Source organism: Talpa occidentalis, unplaced genomic scaffold, assembly GCF_014898055.3.
Source record: "Talpa occidentalis isolate TD23 unplaced genomic scaffold, MPIMG_talOcc4v2.1 talOcc4.6, whole genome shotgun sequence".
Lineage (NCBI taxonomy): Eukaryota > Metazoa > Chordata > Mammalia > Eulipotyphla > Talpidae > Talpa > Talpa occidentalis.
Genome location: NW_023604972.1, coordinates 92,162,043 through 92,176,320, shown reverse-complemented (window position 1 = coordinate 92,176,320; position 14,278 = coordinate 92,162,043). Strand labels below are relative to the sequence as shown.

Genomic DNA, 14,278 nt, shown 5'->3' with positions numbered 1-14,278 from the left:
TACAGAGAGCCTTTGTGGGTATGGTCAGAACAGTCTCCACCCTGCTCTGGAAAACTTCCATCAGTGAGCAACTCTGCCCTCTGGTTCCCAGATGTGTCTGACCAAAGCAAGTACTGGCCAGAGATGGATGAAAGGGAGGACAGTGGCATAGACAGTTACTCCCTTGGCTCCCTCCCTGCCAGGCCACAGGCCTCCTCAATCACTGCACTCCTCCTCAAGACTGAAGCTTCTGGCGGCTTCTCAGGTCCCCAAACTCATTCTCTCCCAGTGCCTATTTTAGGTGGTAACAGTGCCACTTTTGGCTGGGGGAGGGAGGAGGGGTCTTAAAATGTTTCTGCAGGATTTGTTGACTTCCTTTCATCTGAAATAGTCCCTTGATTACATTATTTTCCATTTAAACCCTGAGAGTATGCAATCTGTTTCTTGCCCAAATCTGGTTAGGTGTGAGGCAGGCCTTGGTTGGTTAGTTTTACCTCACCTAGGTGCAGGGTTTACTCACAGCCCTCATTGGCCACAAGCACATGTGGGCCTTGAGCACTTCATGCTCAGTAGAGAACCCCAAATAGAACAGAAAGTTCTGTTCCCCAGTTAGAACTCTCAAACTGTTTCAACAGTTTCAACAGCTGTTATCTTTGTTGAGCCCCTGAATTCCAGATTTTCCTTGACTATCTGGTTCTGAAGTTCTCACCTGCTCCTCCCCAGCTATGCTGGTTTACCAGACTCTGGACTCCATCTTCCCCAGATGGATCTTGGGGGCTCACTCCTCATTCCTATTCTGATTCTTGCCCTGACCTATCATCACCCTGGTGTCCCAGGATCTGCCCTGCTCTCACCAGCATGTCCTAACCTGTTGCAGCCAAAGCCCTCCTGGGGGTTACCAAGGTGGTGTTCAGTAGAGAAGTATTATCTTTGAAAAGTTATCAGCTTGTCCGATGTTACTTTCTGTTTGAGGGCTCAAATTTAAGACAGTCAAGAGGTAGTCCTTAAAAATTAGTGTAACTAATGAAGAGAGCAGTGAAAACTAGGAAAATTTGCTCACTAATTCCCCCAAAACATTGTGTTGAGAGGAGGAGGAGGGGGGATTAAATTGTGATGGCTTGTGCATCAGTTTGGGTTTTACTAAACCCAACTTGCAGGGCAAACTTGGACTTACTGAACTTTATCTCCATTAAAAACAAAAACAAACAAACAAACAAAAACTAGCAAGAACTCCAAGTGCTAAGAACTGAGTATGAACCTGTATCATGTCAACCACTGGTTTAAGCTCCTCTGTTGCTTTACAATTTCTCATCTTGCAGGACAGGACCCTGGAAAGGCAGAGGCATGTGAGGAACTGTGATGGCAAAGCAACACACTAGGACCTGCAAACCCCAGTGGATCCTAAAGGAAAGCAGAACCTCAAAAAACCAGAATAGAAGACGAGGTCCAGCTTTCTCTCTACTTACAGACTTTTCAGTTAGCCTTGAGACTCAGAATTTGACTTCATGAATGGAGTTAGCAAGTTGCTCACCCAAAAGGAAATAAACATGAAGGCAAGACTACAACTAGTTCCCCCAAAACATGCAATGAGGAACTCTACAACCTGCTGGAGGAAGTCCCACCTAATTTATCTAGTCAACAGACAATCAATTCAATAGTAGTGGTTCTCAAAGCATAGTCTCCAAAATCATTAACAGTAGCATCTCCCAGAAGGCTGTCAGAAATCCAAATTCTCAGGCCAACAATCGATAGTTTAACTACCCTTCCTAATGATTCTAAGGTATGTAAAAATTTGAGAATACCAACTTAGAGAACAAACAAAAATCACTTTTTTCAAAATAGTGCTCCCCTCTTCCAAATAAAATCTCATCAGTTATTTACCACAAGAGTAGAAAAGATATCCATTCATCTCCCTTTATATATAGTTGATTCCAATTTGGGATCATCCCCACTTGTTCAGGAAAACCATGAAATGTATAATGTATAAGTCATTAATCACTGGCTCAGGTACACCCTTTTGCAATAGATTCACTGTCCTCATTAGACTTTGTTTACCAAACTCTGTGGATATTCCGGGAAACCCAAGGATCTATCGATAACAGAGCCTGGCACAAGGACTGGCTGAATGAATAAATATGCACAGTGAATGGCGGGAATGGGGGGGAATGGAAAAAAAAAAAAGGTGGGGTTGGAGGGGTGCCAAGGTGAACAACTATCTCAAACTCTTAAGGCAGAAAATTCTTATTCTAAAAAGAAATGAAAGTAAGAGTTTCATAAAATAACCTTATCCACAAAAGAGGATGGAATAAGTGAAGACTGAAGAAACGTCTGTATTAGCACAAGATCATCTGGAACTAGCAACTTCCTATGCCTGACCCACAAGATAGTTAACCTGCAAGGAAATGGCTGCAAGTTGACTATATTGTCAATAAACACTCTTTTACAACTGGCTGCATAGTCCCAGATGTCTCCCAAGCCGCAACAGCTGGTGTGAGAAAAGAAGACTTGTAAGAATCCCTGTATCTTCCCAGAGAGAGGTTCAACCATCTCCTCTGAGGATTTCTGAGCAAGAATTACAAAACTGGCACAATATCAGGAGTGAGCATTCTGCAGGATTCTCCTGTTAGAGTACTATTTTTAAAAAGGCAAACAAGAGGGAGACGAATTGCTAGGAAGTTGCATTTTTTACAGCAATTGGGAGACAAATGTAACTTCTTACCAGAAATGGAAACCCACATGATATCATTGTACTACATATGAATTATTAATGTTTATAAATTTTTTTGTAAATTAGGTATTCAGGAAGGTTCCTGTTGACATCATGTTTGACATCATAATGCTTCATCATTCTAAAAGCTTAATGAGATGAATTATTGCTAGAAAAGAGAGAGAGATCAAGCACACATTTTTGCACTCTGGGGAACACCAGAGATGAAGCAGATAATGAGGATAGGCTTCATAATTGATGTACAAAAAAGAATTTTAAAAAACCACTATTACAACCCACTAGCACTGTAAACAGGACAAAATGGCAAAGACTTTACTTTTTCAATTGTACATTTTGGAAAAGGGGGTTGGAAGAGTGTCATGATTAACAGCTATCTCAAACTCTTAAGGCAGAAAATTTTTATACTAGAAAGAAATGAAAGTAAAAGTTTTATAAAATTACTTAATCACAAAAGTATGGAAGATGTGAAGATTGAAAGAAGATAATAAATCACTGAGTCACAAGTCCTAAAAGGATATATTGAATACATTAAAGCAATTCAGTGATAATAATTCTGTATGATTTGTATAAGTAATAATTTTGGCTTTAAATTTAATTTCAAATCTATTATTTTTGAGATCTACACAAGCAAATTAGTGTTGAATCACTGAACCAGCAGTTTCATTCCCAACATTCCTAGTAATGGGCTGGAATGAATTAAGCTCTTATTTGGAAATCATGTTGATAAAGCAGAGTGAGTTAAATTCCTATCCAGGACAAGTCTTTTAACACTTCAGCCAAGTAGCAATGATATTTATACAAGTTTATACTAGCTGTTAATAACTGGGACTCATTTTCTCTCCAGTTTTTACTCCATTTGGTCTCTAAGTAGCCTCTTGAGGGAAGTATTAAAACATAGAGAATGAGTTCATTCATTATTCTTTCTTTCGTTGAACAAACATGGAGTAGCTAGAGTTGCCAGGTACTAAATTGAGTTCTTGCTACTTGGAAAGACAAAAATACACAATTACTTGTAACAACCAAAAAAAAGGATCACAGAGTTCATGAGTTGTCACTATTCTGAACTACTGTTTCATGCCTTCAAACTTCCTTTTCAACAGGAAGACAAAAGGATAGTCTTTATTAGTAACAACCCAATTTAACTACTTCACCAAATACATGTTGAACCCTTGCAATTGCTCCTAATACAAATTTTATGTGAACTGGTGTATGAAAACAAGCAAGCAAGCAAGCAAACAAACAAAAAAAAAACCTCGACAAAAGAAAAATACAGTGATCAGCAATGCCTTTATAACAAATGTTCAATTGGTAGGTTGTAAATTCATGAATCCTAATCTTTGGATATTCTGTCCTTACACAGTTACTTTTCAAAATCCAGTAGACACCTGAAACATAGTAGGTTCTCAATAAATGGTATTTTTTTAATCTTACGAATGGTTATATTATCATATTAAGTGATTATTACCAGAAAATCCCCACCACTATAAGTAAACATCAGCTAGGTTTCAAATTACAAAGTCAGATGCTATTAAAATGATATCACTAAAAGGAGATATCGTTTGGTCTTGCAGATTGAAGCCAGCACATCCTTCTCTTCACACCTGTCCAGTGAGGGGCGACTTTATCCAATGAAGACTAAGAGCCTCCTAGGTAGATCATTTGTTGAACAACTTTTCAAGTATTAAACATAGATTTCTGCCTTTGCCAAATAATCAATGGAATGGTTCCTCCTAATCTACTGACCTTGTAAAAGCTGTCATTCTATCTAACATTAAGAATCATAGCAATGTATTTTCTTTCCTCTGCACAATGGTTATGTACAATTGTCATTCTGTTTGCTACAAGGATAAAAGGCCCAGTGGCCAGATTTACACAATGAAACCTTTTCTGATTGAATATTAGTTTGAGAACATACAGGAGGGCACTATTAAAACAATAATTTTCCTGTTGTCATTAAGAAATATCTAGGGACTGCTTTAATTATTTCAACCATTTTCCCACTTCCTCAAAATTCTACTCTCCTGAAAGATGAGATGTGTGTGCAGAATCTTCCTCTTCAGACAGCTGCACTGGAAACCACTTCCCCCTCGATGTAGCTCAACTGACACTCAAACTCTCCACCCGGTTCTCTCGATTTTATCCAGGATGCAGCCAACCCAGAGAAGTGACAAACAACAGGTTCCACTCCTTTCCTCCATTCTCTTCCAACATTTCTCCACCAAACAGAAACACCCTCCTCCATTCACAAATCCCGACACTGGATCCCTGTGTCTAAGACTCCAGGCAGCCTGGGTTAGTTTTCCCAGGTAAAAAATCTGAATCGGAGGCACTACCGTAACCCTCCCGGGCTCTGCACCATTCACCCGCCAGACACGCACATCCAGCCCGCTGCTCGGGTTACATTCAGCCGTACTCGCCGCTAACAGCTCTCGCTGACATCCACCCCTCCTCCTCCTCTAATCGAGCCACAGCCTTCCTCGCCTCCACGAGAAACCGGCCGGCCCACCTGATTCCCCCTGCGCTCCCTTTCCCACCCGCTCCCCCAGAATCAGCTCCCAGGACCCCTCCACGGCTCTTCTCTGCTCCCGTTCCCGGGGCCCTCATCACCCCCCAAAATAAAAAGTAAACTCCTCCTCAGTGACAGCCTCCTCCAGGTCCCCCGCGTCACGGCCCGGCCCCCGAACTCCTCCGGAGCCCCCTACCCGCGCCAGCCCCGCCCGGACGGGGCCGGCGGCCCCCGCAGCCGGGCGGGCGCCGGCGTTTACCTTGACGCTGGTGTAGCTGGTCTGGGTCTCGGCCTCCGCGCTGCTGCAGCAGTGGCGCCTCCGGCCCCTGCAGGTGGTCGCCGCGCGGGCAGCGGAGCCCGCGCTGCTGCCGCTGCCCAGCTCGCCTCGGGCCCTGCGGACGCGGGCGGCGCCCGGGGGTCCGGACGCGCGGCTGGGGGGATGGCGTCGGCGGCGTCGGTCTGGACGAAGAGGCCGTGCAGGGCGGCCGCGGGGCCCGGAGACGCGCCGGTGGTCTGGCGGGGCGAGTTGGACTCGTCCGAGTCCCGGCAGTAGATCACGCCGCTCTGCGAGACGTGGATGCTAGGGGCGCAGCCCATGCCTCGGCCGGGCTCCCCCGCGCGCTCGCCCGCGCCCCCGGCCGCCCGGACCCCGCGCCCCCGCCGCCACCTGCAGTGAGGGGGCGGGCGCCTCGGCGGCCGCGGCCAGGACGCCCGGACTGCGCGCCCCCCGGCCGGTCTGGCCGCCGCTCCGTCGGGCTCGCCGCGGCGCCCCCCGCCGAGCCTCCGGGGGCCGTCCGCGTCACCCCAACTTTCCCTTCTGGGCCATCTTCCTCCCCGAGCGGGGGAGCGCGCACACACAGCGCCCCGCGCGCACCGGCAGCCGCCACCCTCCCCGCCGCGGCGCCCCAAACGCGCTCCCCGCGCCTCCGCCTTCCCCTCCTCCCCGGCTCGGCCCGCGCCGCCGCCCAGCTCGACCTCGCCGGACTCCCGCGCCCGCGTCCCCGGGTCCTCGGCGCCCGCCCGCCGCCCGCTTCCCCCACTTTGGTCCACGCCCGTCCCCCGCCTTCCCTCGCTCCCTCCCTCTCTCCTCCTCAGGTGCCCCCGCTCCTCGGGCCCCCTGCACCCCTGAGCCCCGCCCGCCGCGCCGGAGCTCTCCCCGGCTGGGCACCGCGAGCCCGGCGCTCGCCTCGGCCCACGGGAACCCGGCGCGCAGCAGCTGGCGCAGAGCCTGGGCGCCCTCCCCTCCGCCCCCGCGGGCCCCCTACACCCCCGAGCGCCCCTCTTCCCCAGCCCCTCTTCCCCTACGGGCTCGCACCCTGGGCCAGGCTCTGGGGGCTGGAGAGCACCACAATAAGCCCCTCACCTTTCACCAACATCTCTAAGGAAAACAACAGGACACCCCTCCCGAAAGAGTAGGGACCCCACCGCCCAAGCCCACCCGTCTGATCTACAGGCCTCCAGCACGCTCTGGGAGTTAAGGAAAGACCTGACCATTCCCCAGCCCGCGCCCGCCCTCGCCCCCATGCTCGCAGAAGGCTGAGCCGGATGGCGGTACCGTCCTCAGAAGTTCCTTCTACATCGACTCATCACTTGCAGGCTTATGCCTAGGGAAGGAGGCCCCAAAGAGAAGAAAGTCGTAACCACACAAATTCCCTTAAGATCCAAGAAAGGAACTCCTCCAGAGTTTTCACCTCTTCCTTGGGTGTGACTCAAATTTCCTCCTGGCTTCTACCCCAAGTAGCCTCCCATTGTCAACTGGTCTTTCTCACACTCTGGGCTGGGCAGTCAATACCACCTGCCCTCCCTCCCCTGAGTGAGGCACACACAGAGGAAGCTTCACCCAAAGAAAACAGGAATATCTTTGCAAACCAGGCAGCCATTCACAGTAGCCCTCCATCTCCCCCCCCCCCCCACACACACACACATTTAGTGAGATGTGAGGTAGAGCCGCAAGCACCACTGCCCATGGCACAGGGCAAATAAGGAGACGCCTAAGAGAGGGCTCAATCCAGAATTACTTATAAGGGCAAGAATACGGAGCCATAATACCGAGTACAAAGAAGTACGTCTCCAGTTTGAAATTATGTTTTTGGGTCTTCCTTTCTCTCCGCATACCAAGGTTTTTTGGAGTGACTGGATGAAGACTTCAAATGTCAGCTTCTCGCCTTTACAGAGTAGCACGGTGTCACCCCAAATCCCCAAATCAGATACAGAGAGGAGAAATAATTAGTCTAACCACCTTCTTCTACTTTTGCTTCTCTTCTTCTGAGCACTCCAACTTTTCAACTTTTTGTTCTCTTTCAACTTTGTTCTCTTCAAAATAAATGTTTTGATGACATGGAAAAAAACCCATCTCCAGTTTTTACCCAAAAGGTCTATGCTCTATTTTCTAATGGCTAGGCAAATTGTTCATAAAATTTCAGTGCAGGTTGGCTTCCTCAAAAATCAAATTCTGAGATGGAGTACAGTGGCAGGCGGTTTATTAGGAAGCACTCTTGGAGCTGACATCTGGAAGGAGAGGCGAGGGAGAGTAGGGGGTGGGGAGGAAAGATTGAAACCAACCTACGACAGCCTCAAGGAAAGCCTCAGTCATCCCTGGGATGAGCTGGGATGATCTTTCAGGATTTCCTGAGGTAGGGCTAGAAGGACAGGTCTTTATACCCAACGTGGGTCAGTTGTGACTTACGGGCTACCCCAGCAACCTCAGACAGGTGGCCCTCTTCAGCAGAAGCAATCCCTGTATGAAACAAGCAGTTGAGGACTTTCTCCCTACAGTACTCCCCCAGCTGGAGGGGAATATCCTTTTCTGGCATCATAGCTCCTACCACTCCTACCACAACCCCTTTCCAGAGTACCTGGGTGCAGAGTTCCTTGTCCCCACTCATATGCCTATAAGAACACCACCTTAAACGTCAACACTGAGATAGAGAGATTCGTCTGAAATAGACCCAAGCCTGAGGGCCACCACCTGCTCTTTTCCAGGAGCTGCTCAGAACCTGGAAAATATCGTTAGTTAAATTACGGAAGCACTAGTCTCCATACCAGTTCCTGGTGTGATTTTTTTTTTAATTATATTTTTAAATTAATGGAGTACCATTGTTTTACATCTTCGTTAATATTTTTACAATATAGGATTTCTCCCTTTAGGTGTGGTTCCCTGACATAATGTCAAGCCAAGAGTTAATCATTCCTAAAGTTTATGTGTCCTTTATACCCATTACAGGAGCGACCAATGGCAGGTTTGGGTTTGTTTTTTTTTTTTTAATGCAGAGTGATGCTAATTCTCATGCCACATGTCTACTTTTTCAGAGTTTTCTCTAGGAATGAGGTTACTGGGATGAAACTAACCAGAGAAGAGAAAAGGGTCACTCATGGAGGTTTTTGAAGGTAAGAAGGCTATAAATCAGAAATTAGCACCAATTTTCTGGTGGAAAACATTAGAGATGGAATCATGAAGTCACCTGGAAATAAATTTAGATCACACTTTGTACATTAAAAAAAAAAAAAGATTAAGACTTGAGATCATAAATAACCTCAATGTATTATAGCTATTGAAGAAAACTGAGTTGCTTTAGTTCATTTATTGAACACTTTATTTTGGGATCAGAGCCTTTTGTAGAATGCAACTCCATACAGAAACAGAAGACAGAACTGGGGGATAAATTTTTCCTTCCATTCTCAGAGCAGCTGATAATTTCAATACCTTCCTCAGACACAGCGTCCACTGCCAATTCTGGCTTGATGAAAGGAAAAAAATAAAGTACCCCTGTAATCTCCACCAAGGGTTCTCAGTGGGAATGTGTAACCTGCCCTTACTGCTGGCATGCTCTGTTCACTGGAACATGCAGAAGTGTGCAATGAAGGAGAAACGGTTTAACTGAAATCATCCCCCGTCTTAGCTCTGAGGCCTAAGTTCTAGCCCATGGTAGTGATTTCTGGACCAATTCCCACGTCACAATTTCAATGCATTCCAGGATAACAGCAAAGTCGACAAGCTCAGACACTGCAGATAAAACCTAGGTTCAGGTTACGGAATAAGGCCAGAAAACTTCGACATTAAAAAATTTAATTAAGTGGAAAAATTTAGTTATAGCCAATGCCCAAGAAACAAATCAAAAGAAAGCAAACTAAATCAGAAATGTTTTCAAAAATGAAACCTCAGATATGTCCAGGGTCAGCTGAATGGCTTGATATTTTATACTAACGTCAAATCAGAGTTTATTTCAGAATTATGACCCAGAGGCACTGCAAGATCTGGAACAATTAAGGTCCTTCTAAAATGGTATGACTCTTCCAGAATTCCTCTAAAGAAACAGAAAATGTGATTAATACATTCTGAATGATTCTTAAGCACAAAGGTTAAAAAAATAGCAGAGTTCTAATTGATCTTTAGATAACCAAACATTTAATAAACTATCCTTGGTGAGCTTCTGAATTCAAACTACATTTCTAATGGTGGAGCTTATTGGAAATCTAACCACCTGATAAGTGAAATAATATAGTTTATTAGATAGCCCAGTACAGTGGAAGGTTCATTGAACTCAGAATTAGAAGGGTGATTCAGAAATGCAGAGCTGCCTCTTGTAAATGTATAACTTTGGATAAGCCACTTAACCTCTGAGACTCAATTTCCCAGGTAATCTCCAAAGTCACTAAATCACCAAAATTCAGGAATGCTCTGAATTTTTGACTACCTTTTATTAAATTACGTTTTAATTTAGAATAATGGAATTTTTGAACTTAAAGAATGGTCCTGAACCTAATTGCACATCTGTTTCATCCTGAGGAATTTGTCATGAATTGTCTATGAATACAACAGTTCCTTGGTCCCATCCCAAAGACTTAGATTCAAGGATAATGAACAGGTCTAACGTGTACCCTTTCAAAGAAGGTGAGTCCAGTGTGCATGTTCCACTGCCTCCTTTGGGGATGAGAGTAAACATCGAAGTCTTCAGAAGAGCCTAGAAAACCCTACCTAAAAGTGGCCCCTGTGACCTCTTTGAGCCCCCTCTCCATTCTCAATGCTGTTCCATTGCATTGGCCTTCTTGCTGTTTCTGCAGGAGACCCTAATATTGTTACCAGGAACTCATCTCTTTTCCCTTATACTAGTCCATCAAAAATTGCATGACTGATCTCCTTATTTCCTTCAGTGTTTGCTCATATGTGATTCTACACTATCAGCCTTGTTTAAAATCTTCATCCTTGTCCCTTCCATTGTCCCCATACTACTCCTGACTCCCGTTAGCCTCATCTTTCTATAGCACTTATCCCTTTCCAACTCTTATATAATTAGCTCATTTATTATTGTTTATCAGCTATCTTTGCCAACCAGAATATAAGCCCTACAAGAATAGGAATTTTTTGGTTTCTTATTCACTGATTGATCTCAAATTCCCAGAACAGTGTCTGGCATACAGTAGGTGCTTAAATATTTGTTGAATAAATAAATGAATTTGTTTTCTCCCATTGCTTCCTCTTTTGCATTCCCTTTTTCTTAACTGTCCTAACTCAAAAGGGTTTTGGAGGATTTTTCTTTTATGGGGTAGAATTTATGTTCTGTGTCATTAGTTCTTAAAGTCTATGAATGCCTCTGACATGGCAATCCTCCTTTTGGCAATATACATGAGGAAAAACCCAAAGAATAAAGTATTAATTTATACAGAGATGTTTGTGCAATGCTATTTACAATAATGAAACTGGAGATAATCCAAATATCAAACACTTTGGAAATGGCTCAACAAGTGACAAATACATGTCAGAATGCCACTACTTAAATGTGTAGAGATGAAATAGTGTTAGGATTTAAAAAAAGTAGCATATGGAGATTGATAACAACTATGGAAAGTGCATATCTATTTTAGAGGTTCATAAGTGAATGTATGTGATATAAACAAGAAACTGGAGTTCAACAAATTTTATTTTCTGAAAAACTGTTTCAGAGAATATAAAAACAATGGAAATAAATAAGCATGTTTCCAAATTTTCTGCCCCCAATTTTTAGCTAAATAAGTATATGTTCTTTAATGGGCCTCCACTGATTTTCTTCTTCAGACAGAAGATAAAAAAGGAAAAACATTCAAGAGTGGAGAGAATGATAGAGAGAAATTGAATACAGACAGATTTACAAAGAAAGGATTTATAGAACTAGAGATGCAAAGGTACAGAGAAGCAAAAGAAGTGATAAAGAATCACTTACATGGTAAAACATTCCTACCAAGTGGGTTTACAGATACAGCTCTTTTAAGAGTGTAAAAATAGCTGTATTTTTAACTATAGGTACATCACTTCTTGTACCTTTTTTCACAAACTAAATAAAATTTAGGAGAGGCTTTGGTCCACAGGACGGTTTTCTCATACCAGTTGTAGACTATATAAACAGAGACATGGAAGAGATTTAGCCAACATGTGACTTTCTGAGGTCAACATGGTCAACAGGCACTGGACAACTGAAAACGGGACTCTGAATACATGTTATGCAAAGACAGTCTGTTCTTCCTATTAACAAGAACACCACAGGGTGTGACTGGATCAGTCCTGGAGAAAGATTCTAGAATACCCTTACTATATACCTTCAGAAATCTGAATTTAAATTCTAAGGCTAAATGAGATAGAACATTCATTTCCAAAAATCTTATAAAGACATTTATAAGTCAGGCATAAAAAGATTTACCAGTGAAACACAAGCCCTACTCCAAAGAAGCTTACAGAGCAAAAAAGGGAAATGGGACTTACACACAAGACATGACAAAGCACATGTAAATGTCAAGGTATAACAGCAAAAGTGAGTGGTACTGTCAATTTTTATAGCAGGTACAGTTATAGGGGGTGGCTCACTAGAGAGGGGAGCCTGTCAGCCGGACCTACACCTGGAGGACTTTTTATTTTAAAATATTTATTTTTATTTATTTATGCATACAAGAACTGGGATATAGGCCAGAGGCAAGGGTTGGTGGGGGTGTATTGAGAGGATTCACCAGAGACTGAGTGGGGAGCAGAACAGGTGGATCTACTGAAATACACTGCCTAAGGGAGAAGTGTGCGAGAGAGGATAGGTCTGTTGCACCAGATGGGTTAGCTCCCTGGCTGAGGATTGAACTCATGCTGCAGTGGCTGGCAATAGCTTGATAGTACTGAGACTTAACCCCCTGTACCACCAGGGAGGCCCCACCAGGAGGACTTTTCAAGTGAGAAGAACAACAAAGGCACAGGGGCAGGAACTAATCTTGATGGGTCCAGAGGACAGAGAGCAGATGACATCATTAGACACAGCCTCCTGAGTTAAGTAGGCCTGGAAGAAGAGAGGGACAGAGATGGAAGACCTTGAAACTTCTATATGTAGTACAAGTCACTATAACTTCTATTGCTCTCAAACATGTGAAAATCCAGATTCAGAAAACAAATCCATTGTCCTGTAAAATTTGTTTGCCAAATGATTAAAATGTTTTTTTAAGAATAACAGACTGTGTCACTTCATAAATTTCTTGACATAGTACTTTTAAGTTTTCTGGGTATTCTGAGTCAGAGTACCTATGACCAATTCACAGCAACTTGACTTAAGATACAATCTATAAAGCAAAGTACATTTATTTCTAAATTAGTGGGACATTCCTAAATGCCTCATAATAATAATTCTTAAAGTTAATATTTCTAAGCATGCATTCTTCTGTTTGCATGCACATTTTGCTAGGCATGCCATCACTTTAAAAGATTTCATTACATTCTGTATTGCTGAAGTCATCCACTCATTCATTTGCTCAGAAGATACAATCACGTGTGACTTAATGACGTGTTGGTCAATTAGAGACTGCGTATGTGATGGTGGTCCCAGTAAATTCTACTATAAAGCCTGGGTGTGCAGTATTCTACATCATCAATGACATTTGCACAATAAAATCACCTAACTACACATGGATGGGAACACAGGTATGACTGTGCTTACTGAATGGTTACCATGTATCGAACCCTGGGGAAAGAGTGTCATGAATCAGACTCAGGCTCTGAGGAATAAGACAGAAACAGTATCTGATGTCTATGGAGTTTAAAATATTATGGGGGTCAGAAGGACAAATGAGCAATAAAATTCTCTGGAAGTGGTGAAGGTTATGCAGGGATGTAAAATATGTTGATAAGATCAAGAGAGAGTGGGGTAGGGTCATGGAAGTTTTCTCAGAGATGATGACATTTAAGATGCTCAGAAAATCTTCTTAGAGGAATATCATTTTCATCCAGCCATCCACCATCTACACAGCGAGCACCGCCATGCCAGGCACTCTGAGGGGCACAAAGAGTCAGATCCTCCATACTTGATCTCAGGCAGTTCTGCCAGGCACACAGGCATACACACCAACAAGTGTGTTAACACTTGTTTTGAAAAAATAATCTTAGCCCAAAGAGAAAGATCACTGTGGGTGGAAGTGCTGCAGAAGATGTCACTGAGGAAATGGAGAGCGGCTCTTGGAAGTAAGGGCAGTATTTAGATCAGTGGAAAATAGGACATTGCAGAGAAAATAATGTGAGCCTAGACTTAGACGTGGGAACACGGCGAATGCTTGAAGGACAATAAAGTAAATTATTCAAAAGATGTGTTGTGTGGGGAAGAAAATAGATTGTTTTGATTGACAGGCAGGATATGACCAGGGAAAGAAATGCCCTATTAAGGAATCTGGTTAAATTCTAATCGGTAGGTATTACTAGAATTCTTCAACAAGATTGTAGCTCCAATGTGTTATTTCACTGAGACGAGTCTGGTTGTGTATTCAAGAAGACTGGTAAAAGAAGTCAGGAATGAATATCAGTAAGGAGCTATAATAATCCAGGCATGGGATAGTAAGGTCTGTTACAGACTAGGTTCTCTCCACTGCCTCCCTCCTCCCCCTCAAGTTCATATGTTCAAGCCCTAATTGCCAATGTGACTGTATTGGAGATAGGGCCTCCAAAGAGGCAACTAAGGCTAAATAAGGTCTTGAGGGTGAGACCCTAACTGAATAGATCTAGTGTCCTTAAGAAGAAGAAACACCAGAACTAACTCTCTCTCTCTCTAGACACACACAGAGTAAATGCCATG

The 14,278-nt window shown here is 43.8% G+C and overlaps 1 protein-coding gene across 1 annotated transcript in view; it reads right to left on the bottom strand.

Moving 5' to 3' along the window:
• Nucleotides 1-5,810, bottom strand: part of PDE8B (phosphodiesterase 8B) — a 179,254-nt gene extending 173,444 nt beyond the window's left edge. The window contains 2 exon segments of the mRNA XM_037529542.2: nt 5,473-5,654; nt 5,657-5,810. Coding sequence (XP_037385439.1) covers nt 5,473-5,654; nt 5,657-5,810 — 336 coding nt within the window.
• Nucleotides 5,811-14,278: the final 8,468 nt, after the last annotated feature.